Raw genomic sequence first — 21,108 nt, 5'->3', positions numbered from 1 at the left:
TTTATGTAGTTCACTTATAATTATTACAATTATTTTAGTGAGTTTTTCTGTTGGAGAGACTTGTTTCGGTTATATATGTGTTGATGTATCTTTTGGAGAACCAAGAAAGTATTTGTATTCGAGTTGTAAAATTTGTACTTTCTAAATCATGCTAGGGTTGTTTTTTTTTTTCTATGCTAATGCATTGCTCGACTTTCACATATTACCCTTGTATTACTAATCAAAGGTTTTATCTCTTAGATTTACTAATTCTGAAAACCAAATTTGGAAAGGCTTGGTCTTGGTGTTGGAGACTAAGATGAGTCTGAATCGATTCTCTGTTTATTTTTAGCCAATTTTCATTTCCTCAGTCGATTTCGTTTCAGCTGCTCATATTTGAAAGCAATCTCCTGCCCGATTCTTCTTTGACGTCTCAACTGTAACATTCATCAGATGGCACAAAACCCATCTTTCTCATTTGACTCAAATCTCCAGCTGCCATTTCTATCTTGGACTACTGAGTTTGTGCTATGTTGGATTTTTATAAAATGGGCTGCAAAAGAGGAAAACCACAACATTAATGTTCGTGGAGGATTGACATCTTTGTACCAGGTCATGTTATTTCTCCCTCTAACATAGAGGCAATGAAAGATCAAGGTTGGCAATTGTTGTGTTGTTCTGTCCCAATATTATGCTGCTGCTTCTACTAGGTGTGTGAGAGAACTAGTATATATTTTTCAGTGCATGGACGACTGCAAGAGAATTCTTCCAATTTTTCATAATGTGAGATATCAGAAAGGAGTTTTGGAGAAGCTTTGGATAACCATGAAAGGACGTCTGGGCGATACGAACAATAGTGGCCAGTTTGGCTGGGTGCGTGGGATTCACATAATTACAAGTAAGCATCATCAATTACTAAGAGTTATACTTGTGCTTATTCATATAGCTGACCATTATTTCACCCTTGGCTCTTCCTTTTAGATTGACAGAGAACTTCTCGACTCCATTGTGTGCAGTAAAGTACAACCTATTGAAATCAACAATAGAGATTTTGAAGCATGGGAAGCACCAATTATTGAAACTGAGCCTACAATATCGGAATCAAATGAAGAATTTGAAGTACTTAAAGTAAGAAGACGAGCTACTAATGTGACTGAATATTTTGAACCAGTTGAAGCAACAACACAAACCACTAATGGAAACTGTGAGTTACTCGATTTTAACTCTCTATTGTCACTTCCTCATGATCGACACCCTTCATGTCTGTTTTTCACTGTGGTTTCCCTCTTATCTGTTTCTCTTTGTTAGTTTCTTGACTGTTCTTAATGCCCATTAGATTATTCATTATGGTATTCAAACTTTGGGAGTTGGGTTATTGACAAGATGCAGCTTAAAAGACTGTAAAACACTCGCTAACCTACGAAAAGTTAAACTGACAATGTCCCTTATCTTAATATGAGATTATGGGGATGCTCAAAGCTAAATGTTTAGTTAATCATTTTTTTTCGACAATAATGTTTAGTTAATCATTAGGACACTGGACATCTACCACTAGTTGTGTTTGGGGTTTTGTTTAACAAAGACGTGAATCACGTGATCAGATTTGGGGCTCTTTGTGTAGCTTATTTTCATGGAGTTAATTAGATAGTCTCTCTACCATTATTCTCCTTACCATTCTTTTTTTCCTGTTCTCAACTCCTCAGACCGATTCTTTTTTCTGGTTGTTTGCAATGTCCTCCATCTCTCCAAAGACTGATGCATCAAAAGCTCGTCGGTGGAGATATCATGTGTACTTGAGTTTCAGGGGGAAGGGGAAATTTGCATCCCTTCTCTGCGAGATGAAAGAATTAAAACCTTCATGGATGATCGAGATACAAGTGGAAATGCTAGTTATTCCACTCTCAAAACTACAATGGAGGATTCATGGTTTGCAATCGTTGTTCTCTCGGGAATGTATGCTGATTCTACTCGGTCTTTGGACAAACTTGCAATGATCTGTGAGTGCATGAATACCGGCCAGGACAGAATATTTCCAGTTTTTTATCAAGTCGACCCTACTGATGTAAAATATCAGATGGGAGGTTTTGAAGAAGCTTTCACTAAGCATGAGAACTCTGGCCTATACGGATCAGATAAGCTGAATCAGTGGAGGGATGCTTTAAGATTAGTGGGCACTTTGCCTTTGTCTCAATGGCAATACAAGTAAGCATCATGAGAGTAGCTATCTCAATATATTACCAAGACTTGAGGTTGTACTTGTAGCTATCTCAGTATATAGCTGACAATTATTTCTCTTCATTATTTCTTGCAGCAAGGGATTTAGTCTCTCTGTCCAAGGCATTGTAGGATCTGTGTTGCGTCGATTACCATATCTTCTGAAAATCAACACGGTAAACAACCATATCAGTTTCAAGCCAACAAGGCAAGCCACTAGTGGTATTGTGCCTACAATCTCCCGAGAAACTGCTGCGTCTCTTCGTTCATCAGTTGAACCATCATCAAAAGCTCGTCGCTGGAAGTACGATGTGTTTTTCAGTTTCCGGAGAGAAAACAGGGTATACAATCTTGCTTTGTCTACAAAGCGTCGGCTGCAAGGACGTGGATTTAAAACATACATTGGTTTGCTTAGATGTAAGAACTTGGTTTTGAAGAATCTTCCTATGTTGTATGGTCCGAGTGCTACTACTGTTGATATTAAGTGTCCTTCATTGGAACACTTGATCGTGGTGGATTGCGGCCATATTTCATTTTCAATCACTTATTACTCTCTCTTCCACTCCAGCAGGAGCCGGTTTGAATTTTCAACCTCCGCTTCTGACTACTTTGGCAGGACGTACCCAGTCCAACTTAATGTTCTACTTTTTAAGTGGCAGGTATGTCTCTGTGTGAACCCTGTATGAAATAATTATTTAATTTGTCTTTTTCTTCTAACAAAATTGTGATCTGACCATTGATCAATTAATATCTGTGATTCATTTTTTCTTTCTTCCCAATCTTTTAATACAATTGAGCTCCCGTACAACAGAACACAAAGCAATGTAAAATAGCATTTGTCTCTGTTATCCTTTATAATATGAACAAAAAAAGTCAAAATTATACGTAATACATCACGTTGATGATGATTGTTTGTTTTCTTTACTCTAGTAATGCGAATTACGAACAATATTTTAGACACCCTAGAATGTTATTTTTATCTTAAAATTTATAATATTTAATAATAAATATTTTTCTTTCCCAATTCCATGCGACAGAGCATCTAGTTTCCAACCGTGAAGTCTCTCAAATGGCCGGCTCACTTGCAATGGCAAGTCAAACTCTATTTCTTTGTCCAGGTATGTTGTGTGATCATTGATCAGATCATAATGCTTTTCTTTTCTATTTTCTTTTCATTGAATGGTAGATTTCTTGCAATGCCATACATTTTTTCCCTAAATTATATGGATGTGGAGTACTCGTAATTCATTTGCTTTCCCAATTTACTAAGTATCAGTGCAACAAGCAAATGTTAACCACAATTTTCTTATTTGCTGTTACATTCTCTTTTTTTTCTTTTTTCTTTTTTATCATTCGTCATTATCAACCATTTCTTTTTTGATTTTGATAATTAATTGATGGAAGATAATTAGCTTGGGAAACAAAAACAGTAGAAAACTTTGTATCCATGATAATTGTTATGCTTTCACTACTTACTGATATAAATTACTGATTTACTGGTATATGAAAATGTCTAGTTTGAAACTAATTTCAATCAGGATGATTGCATACATCATGTATGTAGTCAATTCATTCAGTCTTGATTTATTTAAGAAATTATGAATTTTTTGGCGTGAAGCAGATATTTTAACCTATGAATCGGTACTATTAATCACACACACAATGTTATCATGTACATATAAAATATATCATGCCTTTAGAAATTAGTCTCTGTGGGAAGTGTTAGTCATCAATGTTATTGCAGCTAGCCATGAGAACGAGGAGAAATTGTGTTAGCATTTTGAAATTAGTTCTTCTAGCTAGTGATGATTCTGTGGTCATCAATATATATGTGTTTACAACTAGCATGAGATGAATGAAGAGAGCAGTAGTCTCAGCACTATGAATTACATTCTTAACGACTTATGTCATTTGCATCAAGGTCCTTATCCAAAGTCGCATCCCTGTAAACCAAATTGAGCTCTTTTCTTTTTTTGTTATTAATTATGTGGGACTTTGGGGGTGCACTTGATGAACTTACAGGGTAAATTATCAATTAATACACTAGAACATTGGTTGATTTTCTCCTAAAAACAGAATATATAAAGATTTTTTGATTTCATAAACTCATTCAAGAGAAGCAGTCAAATGATCACATTTAAGATAATCAACTCATAGGATAATTGTAAGTAGTGTTTTGCAACTTAAAAGAAAGAATTTTCTCGTAGTTCACTCTTTCACTCATTTTTCATTATTTTCAGGGGTCATCTAGCTGAGGCTGCAAATCCAATTGAGAAGCTTTGCTGATCATGACTTTCAAAACAGCCAGAGAGATTGTAACAGCTATTCTAGGAACCTTGGGGAGTGAAAGAGATCAGTTGACATGCTTGACCATGATTTGATTTGATTCTTGCCGCTGGTATTTGTAAATAAAATTGTTAAAAAAAATTCAAGGATACTGTCCTTGAAGGTGTTTCTTATGTCATTCCCAATAGTAGTACCGTTACTGATAAAATTTTATGTATTACCTTACATGGTTTGGTTCGTGTGCTTCCTTATTAACACACCTGCATTATTCATATAAGTTTTGCTCAAAATATTTTGTTTGACTGTTTTATATAGCTTTAGCTAGCTTTCATTTTGTGACATGAGATCCTCCAAAATACTTGATAAAATGTGATTATGTTCATTGATGATCAAGAACTTGGTGACAATAACTAGTGTTCATTGGGCATGAACTTCCTCATAGCCTGTACCTACAGCTTGTGTGTGCAGCGTAAGGTGTCGAGGTTGGAGATAATGATCAGCGTGAGGTGTTTGGTTGCAGACCGGGGAAGCAGGCTCAGGAAGAGTGCGCATGCTGGCATGCAGCATTAGTGCATATATACATGAATGAGGATGGCGGTCATTCATAGCCGGTGATGTTGGTATTTCGGTGAACTGGTTCTCGATCATGAACCAAGTACTTTGGACATGACAACAAACTATAAATGTAAGATACAATTTGGCATATTCCGAGAGAAACATATATTGAAGTATATAACTACTAGCCTTCCAACATGTGCATGCGGAAGTGCGTTGTATAGTTTTTCATCTGAAATATTATAACGCTAACAAACCTATACCACAATCGATACAAAATCTAATCCAGAATGTGTTAGATTTGGGGGAGTAAGACATGGTACTCATAAAATTTGTATTTGATCCCCAAATTGTGATGTTAGAATAAAGGACACATAAACAATGCTTTCTGCAACCCTTCTTTCTCTCTCATGGTAGTTTTGTTCATAATAGCCCATGCAACTTTGAAGAATGTAGGAATATAGAGCAAAAGCCACACATCTTGTGTGGAGGTGTGTGGCCTTTAGAGGTGTTGCAAATCACCTTATGTGTAGCAAATAAGAGTATTAGTGTAGGTATTGGTGGGGTATGAGGGAAAATGCCACACATAAGGTGATTTGCAACACCTCTAAAAGCCACACACCTTGTGTGGCATTTGCCCCATATTGTTGTAGCGAAGTTCCCTATTTGTGATCAGATTACCATCAAGTACTACTTTGATGTTGTTCACGCACTCATTTATAGGTTAACTCAGCATGGCTTTCTTACCCTATATTAGACAAAAGAAGCATAATAAAATTATAAGCATAATAAATTATGAGAGTACTCAATTTTTGAGCAACCTAAACTGCTATAAACTACGACAATCAGTGACCTGAACAACACACATGCCCCTTACTTTTATGTATAGAAGCTTGACAGCACATACCCATTAGATTGCAATGTTTTCCAGTCTAGATGCAACTTTTGTTTCTCATAGATCACTTCCATAACTCCCTTCTTTACTTCTTTAATTCCTTTCTTTCCATTTGTTAAAAACTTGTGTATTTGATATACAAAGCCTATGTGCTACTATTAGTGAAAATGAAACATATATGTCATGTTTTATCTGAAAAATAAAACACTCCCCTCTCGGATATCTGTCTAATATAGTTCTAATCCAAACCATTAACTCCAAAATATCATAACTGACACAAACACCATAGATAGATGCAGAGATCTGAATTCTCATAATGAAAAATTTCTTTCACCCACCAATAACTGGTACAAACAACAGAATGCAGAGCCTCTGAACTTGTAGTTCTGTGAGGAAAAAAAAGAACAATTAATCGAATAGAAGTCAAAAGAGCAGAAGAGCAATCCAACTTGATAAAACAATATGATTACAATGATGTAGAATGGCACTAAAGTATCTTACCTTGACTATTCCAGTCTGCTTATATACTTGAGAAAAATGAAAACTTTACATATGATAAGATGACCAAGGTAAAGCAATTTCATGTTTGTACAAAAATTTTAAAACCTCGTTAAGCCTCAGATACCTCATTCAATCTCAGACATAAAATACCTAAGTATCCATTTCTTTCTCTCTTTCTTTACTGTTGCAAATCCATAAATTTTGGAGCATCTGTCAAAATCGGTAAGCAAATCACCACAAATCGCCTACCCTATCAAATAGTACCAAACTTTCTAGATCAAGAGTTCACATATGGAAGAAAAAGAGTACAAAATTTCAGAGCAAATGGAGTCCTAAATCTTGATCAAAATCAGACTCCAAAACAGCTGCACACATAACACCGAATACAATTTCATCAGCACAGTACACTTATCTTTAGAAAATCACTATAATTCAACTATCTTATCAAATAACACCAAAATTTGCAGACCAAGAGTATCCTCAAGGAAGAATAATGGTGCAAAATTTCAAGCCAAACGGAGTTCTAAATCCTAACCAAAATCGAACTACAACACTGCTTAGAAAATACAATGAACATAAACTAATCTTTCTATTCTGATCCATGAATTTACTCTCTCTGTTCTAGCTATTACCCATATGCGGAGACATACCTCAAGTGTAGAAGACTTCAATCTATTGTCTATAAGCATAAACTCAAGAGGCTTAACCCCAAATTAATTCGTAACCACTACCTGGAAAATAAAACAACTCCAGCTATCTCTATGATGAATCAAGGCCTGAAAGCTCCCTTCCTTTATTCTTTTTGATTTTCCAAAGTAGTTGTCACTCTTCTCCAATTGTCTCTCTCTCTCTCTCTCTCTCTCTCTCTCTCTTCCCAAAGCGGTGCAGTGCAGTAAGGTAATGTTTGTTTTTCTTCTTCTGTGCGGTAAGCGATGAGGGCAAATCAGGCAATACAGGTAAAATGGCATAGGCGTAAAAACGGAAGAAAACCAAGGACAGAAGGGTGACGACAGGTTCATTGAACAGTAATCGACCCCGTCCGCTTAATATATAGAGAGATACTGATATTTTATACGGTAGCTAGAAACTCTCTTTTTGTAAAAGTTAATAGGTATAGAAAGTTTGTAACATGATAGTAGGGCAAATTAAAAAGCCAATAAAAAATATAAGGCAGTATAATTGCAACATATATAATCTCGAAAAAATATCAAAACTAAAAGAGTGTGGGTAGGTCTTATCTCCTGTACTTAACTAATAGCTTGCTCCAGGATTTGCACATAGCCTCTTCATTTTTATTCACGTAGTTTATTTTCTTATTTCAACAAACCGAAAACATGATTGTGGTTGCACATTATGTAGCAAAGACACGAATTTCCATTTCCACCTGTGATCTGTGTGTATGAAGAAGTGGCTTCTGAAATTTTAAAATGCATTAAAGCTGATTGCAATGAGGTTGACCGCCTGTTTGGTTTTTTATCTTGTTATTTAACAGTAAAAACAAGAGAAAGGTTCAACTCTACATACAAATTTAAAAGCTCAAAGGAGTTGATGCAAGTTATAAGTGACCCCTAGAGACAACAACATAAATAAACAACGAAGGCCAACCATAATCACATTGCTTCCTCTAGAGATAGCGCAATGATGGATAATGTAAGTGGAGCGCGTTTGTCTACTAATTTTGGGTTTGTCAATAATCTATGTATGCTTTTCACATGTCTAGGATCGATCCATCTTTGAAAAAGGAGGTTCGAAACATATATATATATATATATACACACACAGAGGATGTGAAGTGGACGTCGACACTCCGGCCTAAAGTGCGGACGTCATCCGTTCTCCGCCGTCTCACGCTGACGACAGCTTCTCTCCTTCCTAGACGACAGCACAGGCTTCCAAGACGGCTTCTCTCCTTCCAGGACTGGCCGGAAACAATTTTTCAGGCCAACCTTGATCAATTATGGTTTTTTCCGTCCAGAGCTTCAATCCGGCTAGAAAACTTGTCGCCGGCCAGTTCTGGAAGAAGAGAAACCGTCCTAGAAGCCTGTGCTGTCGTCCGGGAAGGAGAGAAGCCGTCGTCAGCGTGAGACGGCGGAGAACGGACGATGTCCACACTTTAAGCTGGAGTGCGGACGTCCGCTTCACATCCGGACTGTATATATATATATATATAAGACGTTTCTTAGGTGCGGATGTCCACCCCAAAGTTTTGGTGCGGATTTCCATTTTTGCACCACTTTCCGATCGAATTTCCTCAAACTTCCTTATAGACATATCTAGATCATCTTGTGTAGATTATCTCTGCAAAATTTCAGCCAATTTGGTGATCGTTAAGGCCCTCAAAATTGAAAAACAAATCTGACGGATTGAATTCTGTCCGGTTCATTATCTCTATTTGTTTTTCGATTTTGAGGGCCTTAACGATCACCAAATTGGCTGAAATTTTACAGAGATGATCTAGATATGTCTAGAAGAAAGTTTGAGGAAATTCGATCGGGAAATGATGCAAAAATGGAAATCTGCACCAAAAACTTTGGTGCGGACATCCGCAGCCAAGAATGCCTGTATATATATATATTGGAGCAAAGACAATGTGCTTAATGCTATTGGCATAGGCCCTTGTGCTATGCCATCAAAGTACATAGTTGCTTCAAAATGGTTTAATATAGATTGTTAGATATAATGTAGTACATTTAACTCAGTATTAAATATTGAGTTTTAGTGATTTTGATTTGGATACTATCATTTTTGTTGAGCTACAAGGTGTTTTTTAATTACATGGGGGGCTTTTATGTTATGAATTTTCTTGTTGTTTTGGGTTTTGATTTTCAGTTGTTGCATGTCTGAAAGTAACCCTATCAGCTCAAGTTGATGATCATCAGCTTGTTGCCTGGTTTTTATGGGAGTTGAAGAAAGTAAGGGTACCCTTCTAAATCAGTGTCTAGCTTGCTGATCTCTACACTAAAGAGATACCAAAGTTGCATAGATTAGAAGAACTAAACATGCAATGACGGGGGCATCAGTAAAGTTGAGGGAGGCCCCAACACATCATGAAACAAAATTGTGGCAAAACAAGTCATGAAAGTAAACCAAACATCACTTGGTTTTTGGTCTTTTGAGAATGAAATACAGAAAGTTAGAAACAACAAATGACAAACAACAGACCGTCCTGATCAAACTGCTTGATATCTACAATATTCACTAATAATCGAGCTACTTAGCAGTAGTAGCGCTTATAATTATATCCTTGGTATCATCATGTTGCTGGGTTCCCTCAATAAGTGCTGTTGAGGAGTATGAATTGTCGCCAGTAACAGCCTCCGACTCTGATTCTTGAGACCTTGGCGGGACTGCAGCTCACCTTTGTCGGGCAATTTTCGGAGAGGTGGTCGTAAAACTTATAACAACTTAAACAAATCATGGGAATAACACCGCAAGGGGATCCTCAAAATTCTTCACCATTCGAGGACCAACCGTAGCTCCAATATGCCCTTGTATGTCCCTCTGGTATCTCCTCATCACTAACGTCGACTTCCGAAAAGTCTTTGCCAATGTCTTGGTATGCATGTTAAGTTGTGACCCTCAACACCAAAGACTTGACAGCACTCGACTGCAACCTTGCCTTCTTCCTTCATTTGCTTGGCTTCTTTTTCATTTTTCTCTGGTGTGACGACGTTATTCCCCTTGACGGCGAAGATCTGGACTTAGCACACAGATGAATTCGGCTATGTAGAACTCAAAAACTGTTTAGGCACAGGGTCCTATTCATATGTTAATTATAGGCTTTACTGTCTCTGCTCGAATAAGACACATAATTCTGAATCCCACTCCTTTTCAAAAAAAAACTCTTAATCCCACTCCTATAGATTAAGGCACACAACTCTTAATCCTAAGAAGGACAAATCGTGACCAATCACTATAACTAGCATTTATTTTAAGATGGTTCTAGTTACACCTCTCAATTTAATTATTTTATATACCTATATTATTTTCTGTACAAACTTATTTCTTGTTTCATAGGACAAAACTAACCAGACTTCATACTAACTTTTCGGTTATATCTTCACATCTTCACTGTTCAGCTTATATGTCCATATGAGTAAATCATCTTTAAAGGTTTTTTAGCTAATTCGATGACCGTTTAGATATCAAATTGTATCAAATTAACAGACTAACTAAATCTATTCAACAAAAACTGTTCGTGTTTGTAATTAATAAATCATATTTTTGAATACCTAAACCATTATCAAATTATTTATTATTTCTCCAAAATAGCCACATTTTTCCATAAGAAAAAAATAATTTAATTACTTTTTCAAGAAAAAAAAAAAACGTACTTTCACAGAAATAGAAAATAGAAATTTTAATGAGAAAAGACGGTCAGAAAAATATAATGCAAATCCTTTCGCATTTCTCCTCCAAAGCCGCACCTTCTCTCCTCCTTCCCTCTCTCACCTCCGCCCTCACCTTCCGCCGTCGCCCTCCCAATTTCCATTTCTACCCCTCCTCTTCCTTCAAATTCCCCTCCCTCGCTTGCCACCTCACCTCCGGCCGTAATAACCAACCCTCTCCAATGGACTCGCCGCCGCCGCCGGAGCAGCCCTCCGTCGACTCCGTCACGCACGATTTGCGCAACCAGAGCTTGGCCGCCGACGCGCCGAGAGCAAGGTTGAAGCTTGAGGATCTCAACTGGGAGAACTCGTTCGTCAGAGAGCTGCCTGGTGATCCGAGGACCGATACGTTTCCGCGAGAGGTCGGAGCTCGTTTCTCTTTGTGTTTTGAGTTAGGGTTAGGGTTAGGGTTTGGGTGAGAGATTGATTGAAGTAAATGGAGTGTTGAATTGTTGTGTAATACCTGTAGTTGTGAACTAGCTGAATGACTTTGGATAATTTTGTTGAATTTGAACATTACCAGCTCAGAAATTAGTACTTTTTCGATAAGGAATTGCCGAAATTAGTTACCGATTTTGTGTTGTTAGTGGATTATGGTCTAATTTAGCTATGAAAAGAGAAGAATCGTAATGATAGGATACAATTTTTAGCTTTTGAGCTGCACATTGAGTTTCTACTGAGCATAAATTTGTATTCTTAGGCCTCCTCGGGATTTAGGTGATTTTTCCCTGTATTGTATCTCCTGTAATGTGCAGTGTGTGTTTTCTCTACTAGGTTAAAGGCATGACAACAATGAAACTGTAGTAAAGTTAATCGAGAACTGGCCAAGTCAGTAAGGGACATTGAGTTTTAGTGATTTTGATTCTGATACCGATTACCTTGTTGAGCTATACGTTGTAATTTTAGTAGCATTGGGGGTGTTTTGTTATGATTTTTGTCTTTATACTTATTTGTGTTTTGATTATCAGGTCTTGCATGCCTGTTTTACAAAAGTAACTCCGTCAGCTTCAGTTGATGATCCTCAGCTCGTTGCCTGGTCAGAGTCGGTTGCTGAATTGCTTGAATTGGATCCTCAAGAGTGAGTATTCTTGTTTGTTTTGGTCTGCGAAACATCAAGTGTAATGCTTTTATAGAACATGAATGAGAAAATAAGCTTGAAATGAATAGTGTCTTTGATACATTGGCCATGATGTTATTAAATGTTTTGATGGGAGTTATAGAAAGTAATGGGTACCCTTCCAAATCAATGTCTTATTAATCTGTACACTAGATCCTTTCGGTTGGTACTTACTACCAAGTGTGGAAGTCATGACTTTATCATTAAAATTCCTATGGAAAAATAGTAATTTAGGCCATCTGGATTTTCCTTTTAGTTCATTGACATTGATGGGCATAGATTTGTTGAAGTCACCTGAATTTTCGGATATTTTAGGTTATCAAGATTCCTGTTCTCGATTGAACTTTCCTTTTTATCAGAGTTTTGATATATCACTGGGCATTATATGGTATTAGTCTGTGTTAAATGGGTTCCTTTTAGATTCTGTCCTGTGTTGCTTTGATTAATGGTTTGTTTTGGTATCTTAATTGCTGTTCCTTTGCCCAACTAATATTACTTATATCAGTACGTCAGTTTTGGTGAGACGCATGATTACATTTTTTTGCACGACTGGTGTATCATATTTCATGGGACTAATTTGGCATCTCTTCTTGGATTTACAGATTTGAAAGGCCAGATTTCCCTCTTTTGTTCTCTGGAGCATCTCCTTTAGTCGGATCGTAAGTGTTTCTCTGAATGTTTTGCATTAGGCTAAACTTAGGGGATTTGTTTATACAGCGTGAAAGATAATCTATATATATTTATACAGATCACCCTATGCTCAGTGCTATGGAGGACATCAGTTCGGCATGTGGGCGGGACAATTGGGAGATGGTCGGGCTATTACACTTGGAGAGGTTCTTAACTCTAAATCTGAAAGATGGGAACTGCAGCTTAAAGGTGCTGGGAAGACCCCTTACAGCCGGTTTGCAGATGGCCTTGCTGTGCTTCGTAGTAGCATTCGGGAATTCCTCTGCAGTGAAGCAATGCATAGTCTTGGTATTCCAACGACTCGTGCTCTATGTCTTGTGACAACAGGAAAACTTGTCACCCGTGACATGTTTTATGAGTATGTTCAATACAACTTTAATTTAATAACTAGTTTCTCAGGACTAATGAATATGTATCTCATCTCGCACATTGTTTTGACTTGTCCAAAATTTTTTTGAGGATACACACACATAAGTTCAAGGTTTGATAGGTTGATCTGCTTCTTCTTTCATTCGTTTTTCAAATTTCTAAACATTGTTGTTTACATCTGATGGTAATCTTTCTCATCCTGAAAGATTGGTGAGCTAAAGGAACTGTAGACTTTTCCAGGGTGCATGTTGCGACTTAGACTGTAAACTTGGTTCCACCTTTTATGTTATAAACATATATGTTCCTTATTATAATTAAAGTTCTTTTCCCTCAATTTGCAGTGGCAATCCAAAGGAGGAGCCAGGTGCAATTGTTTGCAGGGTTGCTCCATCCTTCCTGCGCTTTGGATCCTATCAAATCCATGCCTCTAGGGAAAAAGAAGATCTTGCCATTGTTCGTACTCTAGCAGACTATGCCATTAGGCATCACTTCCCACATATAGAGAACATGAGTAGAAGTGAGAGTTTATCGTTCAATACGGGCAACGAAGAACATGAAATCGTTGATCTAACATCTAATAAGTATGCAGGTAATGATCTTTATAGGTTCACGAAGATGCATGATAATTTTTTCGTCTTGTGTTATGAATTGAAAGGTCAAATCCCAAGTTCAGTATTAAATTTGCTGGTCATAGTTTCCTTATCTTATGCTTTCCTATGTCTTTGTCAGGCCATTGTAGTAGGAGTTAACTCATACTCTTTTCTTTTACTTTTGTCTAAAAAGTTAGTGTACTCATGCACACAAAGTTAGTAGTGACAGATCTAGTCGTTCCCCTGTAAACATATATGGACAGTAGTTTTCTCGAAGTTTTCACAACTCATCTAGTTTTGTACTCTCCTTGGGGAGTGAAAAGTGAAAGATGAAATTGAGTGCTTCTTTTGTCCAACTGATATTTTGGTGTGAAAGAATAGCAATTATATGCCCTTTTATGTCCAGCCGTTCAGGGATTTATCTAGAGGTATATGCGCTTACATATACGTATTGTGACGTATACAAAGAGTTAGCTCACCGCTTGTATACTGCACAAACATGCATTTTCATCATGCATGTGAGTTCAATTAGATGTCTGTTGTTGATCTTGGTCCATTTAAACATGAACTTGTTGAAGACATGGATTAAGGGGAAGAAAAGAAAAGACTTCATTAATCATGAACTTCTATCTTGTGCATTTTCATTGCTATGTTTGCCACTTGGGGTACTGATTTTTAAATAGGAAAAATCTCCCTTGATGCAAAGTGTTGGTCTTTTAGTCACATCTACCCATACTGGCCATGCCCAAATAACTTCTGATGCAAATGTTCCACATGGATTGCTGATTAATTGTTTTGTTGTCATTTTACTTGCATGATGGTTCTTAACAGCCTGGGTGGTGGAGATTGCTGAACGTACTGCGTCCTTGGTTGCCAAATGGCAGGGGGTTGGTTTTACTCATGGTGTGTTGAACACTGACAATATGAGCATTTTGGGCCTCACCATTGATTATGGTCCTTTTGGATTTCTTGATGCATTTGATCCTAGTTACACCCCCAATACGACGGATCTTCCACAGAGGAGATATTGTTTTGCAAATCAACCTGATATTGGCTTATGGAATATTATGCAATTAACAAGAACCTTGTCATCTGCCGAGTTGATAAATGAGAAGGAGGCAAACTATGCAATGGAAAGGTAGTTTGTGATCCCATACCTTCTCTTGTTTCCTAATCCAAAGTATATTGGAAACTTAATAATTTAACTCTTTTGCATTTTTACAGGTATGGAACCAAATTCATGGATGATTATCAAGCTATAATGACAAAAAAAATTGGTCTCCCCAAGTATGTCAAGCAGTTGATTAGTAAACTTCTTAATAATATGGCTATTGACAAAGTGGATTACACAAACTTTTTCCGGTTGCTGTCCAATATCAAAGCTGACCCCAGCATCCCAGATGAGGAGTTGTTAAATCCACTAAAGGCTGTTCTATTAGATATTGGGCAGGAGAGGAAGGAGGCATGGATCAGCTGGGTGAGAATCTACATAGAGGAGGTACAAATACTATGAACTTTGGTTTCCATATACTGTATTTTCTGGAGTCGACTGGTTATATATGCCAAAGAACAACGATTATTCTGATCTGAAATATTTCTTTCTCACACATTGTGGCTTTGGCTTTTGCAGCTATCTGCTAGTGGCATCCCAGATGAGGAGAGGAAGGTCTCAATGAATGCAGTGAATCCTAAATATGTTCTCCGAAACTACTTATGCCAGAGTGCCATTGATGCAGCTGAACAAGGTGATTTTGGAGAGGTTCAAAGGGTGCTTAAAGTGATGGAACGACCATTTGATGAGCAACCGGGAATGGAAAAGTATGCTCGCTTGCCCCCCGCGTGGGCTTATCGACCTGGAGTTTGCATGCTTTCTTGCTCATCATGAATTGTGTGACCATAATGTTATACAGATGACAACAGGAGACTCCCTGTTTTTGTTCCTGTCCCAAACAGTTCATCTTTGGTCATAGCAGTCTATCGTACATAATAGTCGATTTCAGTTTTCCCCTCCAGACATTGGAATAAAGCGGTAATGTTGTATGATTCTGGTTTATGTATGCAAAGTGAAATAGCTCAAAGAAAATCCATAGAAAATACAAAGCCTAGAGAAATGATTGTTCACCGTTTGTTAAGTTCGTGTTCACGATTGGTATATTCGATGAGACAGTATATCAAACGTAATCAGACAGTACTGAAGTTCAGGGTGAATCTCAATAATCCTTATGCGTCATACTTGATATGTATGGTGACGTACTTTTCTCTGAAGGATTTGGAGAAATGCGTATGTTCTTAGTCGTCAGAATCACATACTCTCGCAGTCTGTCAAAATCCGACAGTTCAATGTACATTCTCAGCTGTTAGAATCACCAGTTTGTCGAATGTGGAAGCCGATTCCAACCATCACTTCTGGATCAAAACCTCCCAGCCCCAGTTAGTAGTTACAAGGGCAAAGAGGTTACTTAGATGTTTGCTTTTGATGCTTTATTTCCTTTCAGAACTATGATACGATCTTTGTTTAGGAATATATGTTTTTTTTTTAATATTTTTTTTTTTGGTTTTTTGCTATTTCCCTTTTCACCTATGATGCCTATGATCAATGATGTATGATTACAGGCAACAATGTATGATGGTAGGCTCACTTTGTGTTCAAAGTGAATAGAAATGTGTAGCGAGGATATTACCTTACGTGAGTCATTTGATCTTATTTGTTCTCTGTACACAAGACAGTAGATCGATTTATGATGTATTCTTTAGAATGAAACACCTTTTACTCGAAAAAATCAAAAATATTCAAATTGAAGTTTTGAGTTTATTCTTTAATAAAAATAAATAAAAAAGAATAGAAAAAAAATATTAAGGAGCTTGACGGTGCGTTTAAGCTTACAAGATAATAGAGCAAAAAGGGCCAAACAAACAAGAAACAAGGCCGCTGGGACCTCAAGATCTTGCTTCTTTTGCTGGTTTGATCTCTATAGGTATCAAATTACTTAATTTTGTTTTCACGAGACCCCATTCGATATTAATTCTTCACTCCAAATGGGATGTGTTGGTAATTTCTTGTTCAATTTTCGAGTTGCCCTGAATCTGCGAATCCATGCTTAAAGTGCTCATCACCTGTTTGATCGAATGCTTCAATGAATTTCTGGGGCACTATGCCATTTGCTGTTTTGTGTTAATTTTAGCTCTATGTTGATCTTCAATGTCATACCCAATACGAATCACAACATGTTGTTTTAGTTTTTCCGATTTATGAAGTTACAATATGCTAGGCAATGAGCATGCAGAAACCAGAAAACAGCAATGTGAGATGATTCCTGCAGACTAACGTATTAGCTGATGAGCTGTGTTCTGCAGGAAATGAGAGTTCCGCGGACTCTTGAGGTTTGGAAGCTGGGGACTGTCAACTATCTGCAGGCACTTAAGCTGCAAGAGAAGCTGGTTTCGGACAGAAAGGTTCATAATATTCCGGATACTCTCCTGGCCCTGCAGCATCCGCCGACATACACACTTGGAAAGCGGCGAACTGATCATAATCTATTAGTTTCTGAGGCTGAACTGAAAGGAATAGGTGCTGAACTGCACTACACGCAAAGAGGAGGAGACATTACGTTTCATGGTCCAAGACAGGCCATTTTGTATCCCATTGTTTCGCTTAGAGATATTGGGTTTGGGGCTCGGAGATATGTGGAGACGCTTGAGTTGACTATGATTGAATTGGCGTCTCAGTATGGCGTGAAAGCTTGTCCGGGGCAAGCAGGAGAGACTGGGGTGTGGGTGGGAGAGAGAAAGATTGGTGCAATTGGTGTGCGCATTTCATATGGAGTTACCTCTCATGGGTTGGCATTCAACATTGATCCAGATTTAAACTATTTCAAGCACATTGTGCCATGTGGTATTGCTGATAAAGAAGTGACATCTCTGAGAAAGGAGACAGACTTGGCGCTTCCTACCGATGAAGTAGTTCACGACCAGTTGATTTCTTGCTTTGCAAGATTGTTTGGTTATGGTAACCTTGTATGGAAGGATGCAGATGCTGCTTCAATATTATCAGACTATGGGGAAATCAACTGAGATATGTATTGTTTTGCAAATGAATAAATTGTGTAAGCTTCTTACTCGTTTATCAATTCCATTTATCAAATTCCTTCTACCAATTTTTATGTTTTGCCTCATCTGTAATAGGGTGATGCCCTGTCTTCATTATTTTTACGAATACAATAAAACACACGTTCAGAAAACCATGAGCTTCTGGATTCAGTCCACACTGTTCTATCAAATGGTTAGATGTGATCACCGTGTTCTATCATAATCCTGCTGAGTGCTGACATAGATCACATGCTTTTATCTACAGAAAGATTCTTTAATTCACATGTACTCATGAATCAAGCAGATGGAAACCATCTTAAGAAAATTTCACCAAATATATTCTAATACAACTCTCAGGAGTTCCTTGACCAGATCTAGTGATACCACAGGTACAATCTTCTTCAACCTCCTTTACTAATTGACTTCTGTACTGAAACTTTAGACGTCAGCCATGACAAACATGGACAGATTGAGAATCTAACTGTTAAACAAGAGAGTTAAAGAATGTGATACCGGCTTCCCTACTCATGGTCTTTGTGTTGATCTTGTATTTATGTCTAAAACTAGGTCGTTTAAACAGTTAAAATGCTGGACAATATGAACCTCTAACCCCAAAACCACGTTGTCTGGAACACAGTACAAGATTAACACAGTCATAAGATGACTATAACACCATTCTGCAGAAGTATTAGTAATAACTAAGAAATTAGGGAAAATGTGATAAACAAATGAAGCTTGCTATTAAAAACAGAGTCAAGATTTATAACTTTCTGATCTCAAGCGGTTCAATTAGAGCTTGTTATATCAAGTAGATGCGAATCCCATAAACTAATAAGGAAGATCATGCAATATTAGAAAATGATCAATTTCCATATGCGTGATGGGGCTAGTGCAGATTAATGCTTTAAAAATATTCAGCTTTCTCCTTACTGCTAAAAACTAAAATCATGTTCTCATTTCAATCTATTTCTGAACTAAGGAGAACAAGTGGCTTCAATAATGACTCAAGTTTTATATGAAGAGTACATTAGAAGCAGGGAAGCTGAAATGCTTGAAATACAGTTAGAAGGCCTAGGTGTGTTGAGAGAGTGACTTCAAAAATGTCGAGACAACTCTTTGACGATTTCTTCAAAGAGATTAAGACAAGTTGTTTGATGAATTGTTTCAAAGAGACTAAAACTAAGACAACTGAGTCTCTTTATCTCGGCGCAAAATGAGAACTTTATGGATCGGATACACAGAACATATGAAGGATCTGAACATATCAGACAACAAGTAGGTGAAAAAGTGGAAGGCTAGAAGAATAGAAGATTGTGAAACATAAAAGTCGAAAGAAGAGGACAGCTTCTTAGAAGATTTAGGGTGTTTCACGTTTGGAAAGCAAGCTTAACCAGCTAACTTTAGCTGTGTTTGTTAACACCTAACATTGAATACTAATTTTTCCAATAAACAAAAACCAAGCAAGGACAGGGAATGAATGAGGCATCTGATTTGGTTTTCATCAATTTCATGTGATAAGTCACATGAGATATTTTGTAAAATATTTAAGTTTGCAGAGAAGTCATGGAAAGAAGCTCAGCATCACATGATCAGCTGCTTCCAAGTCCCAACCTATTACAAAACAAAGAACAAGTCGGTTAAATCTCTGAAACAGAACATGTTTAGTGTAGAATTTCCTGCTTACTATCAATAATCTAACTTACAAGATCGAGTTTTGGTCAAAGTTTGATTTCATCGAGTGGAATATCTCCCTCGAGTAATGAGCATTCTGAGTTAAACTTTCACTTGAGTTTACTTCAGTTCAGTTTGAGGTAGCCTAGTTTAGTCCCGGATTAAGAACAATATACGATCAGCTCCTTTGCTGAAAACGAAACAGTAAATTATGATTTTGAAGCCCTCTAGTATAGGAAGTTTTCATATTCTCAATGTTTAAAGAGTCCTGATTTCACTATATCAACTCAACAAGTGATGTCATCGTACACCGTTTTGTATACACATCAATTTGTGAGCCCTACTTTTCTACCCGGATGAATAAGTCAGTGATGTAGTTGATGTTACTTTTATGATCCACACTTCTAATACGAGATTCTAAATGACTCTAACTTAAATCAAAATATTTGTCGTTTCAAATTAAATTGACACTCTATATACAAATATATTCATTGTTTCTAGTAAGATTTTTTTTTTTTTTTCTCATGTTTGTTCTATAGGAAATGTAAAAGAAACAATGAATCAGACCAGGAAATGGCGTCTCTTTTGTTCAATTTCTACAAACTTCATAAGCAAAAGAAAGGAAATTGGCTTTGAGCATGAAATTGACATCTTACGAGTAATGTGGTGCAAGGTCAAGGTGTAATCTGAAATAATCATGAAGGGTGAAAATGTAATTTGTTCAACAAGTTACCATCCATTTCTAACTATAGTAAGTTATGGTTAAGTAAACCACTACTCAGTAATCTATATATATCACACTCGATCACTTCTTAACCAAAACTAACCAAAGCATGCACTGTGAGTCTCCTCGATTCTCTCTACTTCAATCTCCACCATGAAACCCAGAACCCAAAGACTGTTCCTTTCCTTCTTCGCCCTCATTCTCATGCTCCACATTTCCCAAAGCTCTCAACTTTCACACCCACAAACCCATCTGATCACACCTAGAAACCAACCCAGAAGATTGCTCACTTCATTGGTCACCTTTTCTTCCAAACCCAACAAAGCAATGGAGGATCCACACAAACCCATAGAGACGAGCTTGAAGAAGGCCCCACCCAGCAAATCGAATCCGACCCACAACCGGTAACGAAGACATTAACATTTGTTTATGGAAAACAGAACCAAATTTTGCAGCTTTTGTTGATTTTCAGTGTTATATAGATAGAAAGATCAGATCTTTATACGTTTATTTGTTTCGATTCGTTTGTTGTTAGTTTTGTGAAGTTGGTTTTGTTAGTGTTAGATTTAGGAGGAGAAGACAGAACTTGTACTTACAGAGGAGCCTTGTTAGAGATAGTGTTGATTTGTTTTAGGAAATTGCCGGTTTCCTTTTTTGGCAATTGGTTTTAGCCATTGAAATGATAGTTTTTCTAACATTTCAGTCATTTTGTTATTGTCTATAACCATGTATGTACATAGTTGATGTTGCTTAAATTGTAGTTTTTATCTGCAAGATTAATGAAATGAATCTGTCATTTTCAGAATTCTCTTTGATGTTTCTGTCTCTGTTTTTCAATTTAGTACTGTTAAATACTTTGAAGCAGCTCCATTTTGATACCACAAGTTTGCTTGTTCAAATTTGTTGGATACATATATGAACCATTGTACATCATCCCCCTGTTTGATGTTTAGAAGGCAGGGAGATTCGTTAACCGAACCATTGTTCTTGGAAAGAGATCTTAGGGGTGGCAGAGTTAGAATGAGAATACTGTATTTAGGTTT

General features: G+C 37.2%; 3 protein-coding genes across 3 annotated transcripts; all 3 read left to right on the top strand.

The window, feature by feature from the left end:
• The first annotated feature begins 1,067 nt into the window (after positions 1 to 1,067).
• LOC101303000 lies at positions 1,068 to 4,732 on the top strand. Its single transcript, XM_004309411.1, has 5 exons — positions 1,068 to 1,183; positions 1,683 to 2,181; positions 2,291 to 2,852; positions 3,231 to 3,311; positions 4,434 to 4,732. The coding sequence occupies exons 2-4, from the start codon at positions 1,838 to 1,840 to the stop codon at positions 3,237 to 3,239; spliced, it is 915 nt and encodes a 304-aa protein (XP_004309459.1). The 5' UTR covers positions 1,068 to 1,183; positions 1,683 to 1,837; the 3' UTR covers positions 3,240 to 3,311; positions 4,434 to 4,732.
• A 6,158-nt stretch (positions 4,733 to 10,890) lies between these two features.
• LOC101302716 (UPF0061 protein azo1574-like) lies at positions 10,891 to 15,999 on the top strand. The gene is made up of 8 exons (XM_004309410.1): positions 10,891 to 11,180; positions 11,787 to 11,896; positions 12,538 to 12,594; positions 12,684 to 12,983; positions 13,336 to 13,583; positions 14,416 to 14,722; positions 14,809 to 15,082; positions 15,215 to 15,999. Exons 1-8 carry the CDS (start codon positions 11,001 to 11,003, stop codon positions 15,467 to 15,469), a joined length of 1,731 nt encoding a protein of 576 aa, XP_004309458.1. The 5' UTR covers positions 10,891 to 11,000; the 3' UTR covers positions 15,470 to 15,999.
• A 482-nt stretch (positions 16,000 to 16,481) lies between these two features.
• On the top strand, positions 16,482 to 17,700 carry LOC101302417 (octanoyltransferase-like). Its single transcript, XM_004309409.1, has one exon. The coding sequence runs from the start codon at positions 16,921 to 16,923 to the stop codon at positions 17,653 to 17,655; it is 735 nt and encodes a 244-aa protein (XP_004309457.1). The 5' UTR covers positions 16,482 to 16,920; the 3' UTR covers positions 17,656 to 17,700.
• Positions 17,701 to 21,108: the final 3,408 nt, after the last annotated feature.

Source organism: Fragaria vesca, unplaced genomic scaffold (assembly GCF_000184155.1).
Source record: "Fragaria vesca subsp. vesca unplaced genomic scaffold, FraVesHawaii_1.0 scf0512944, whole genome shotgun sequence".
Classification (NCBI taxonomy): domain Eukaryota; kingdom Viridiplantae; phylum Streptophyta; class Magnoliopsida; order Rosales; family Rosaceae; genus Fragaria; species Fragaria vesca.
This window is presented reverse-complemented; position numbering and strand designations above follow the sequence as displayed.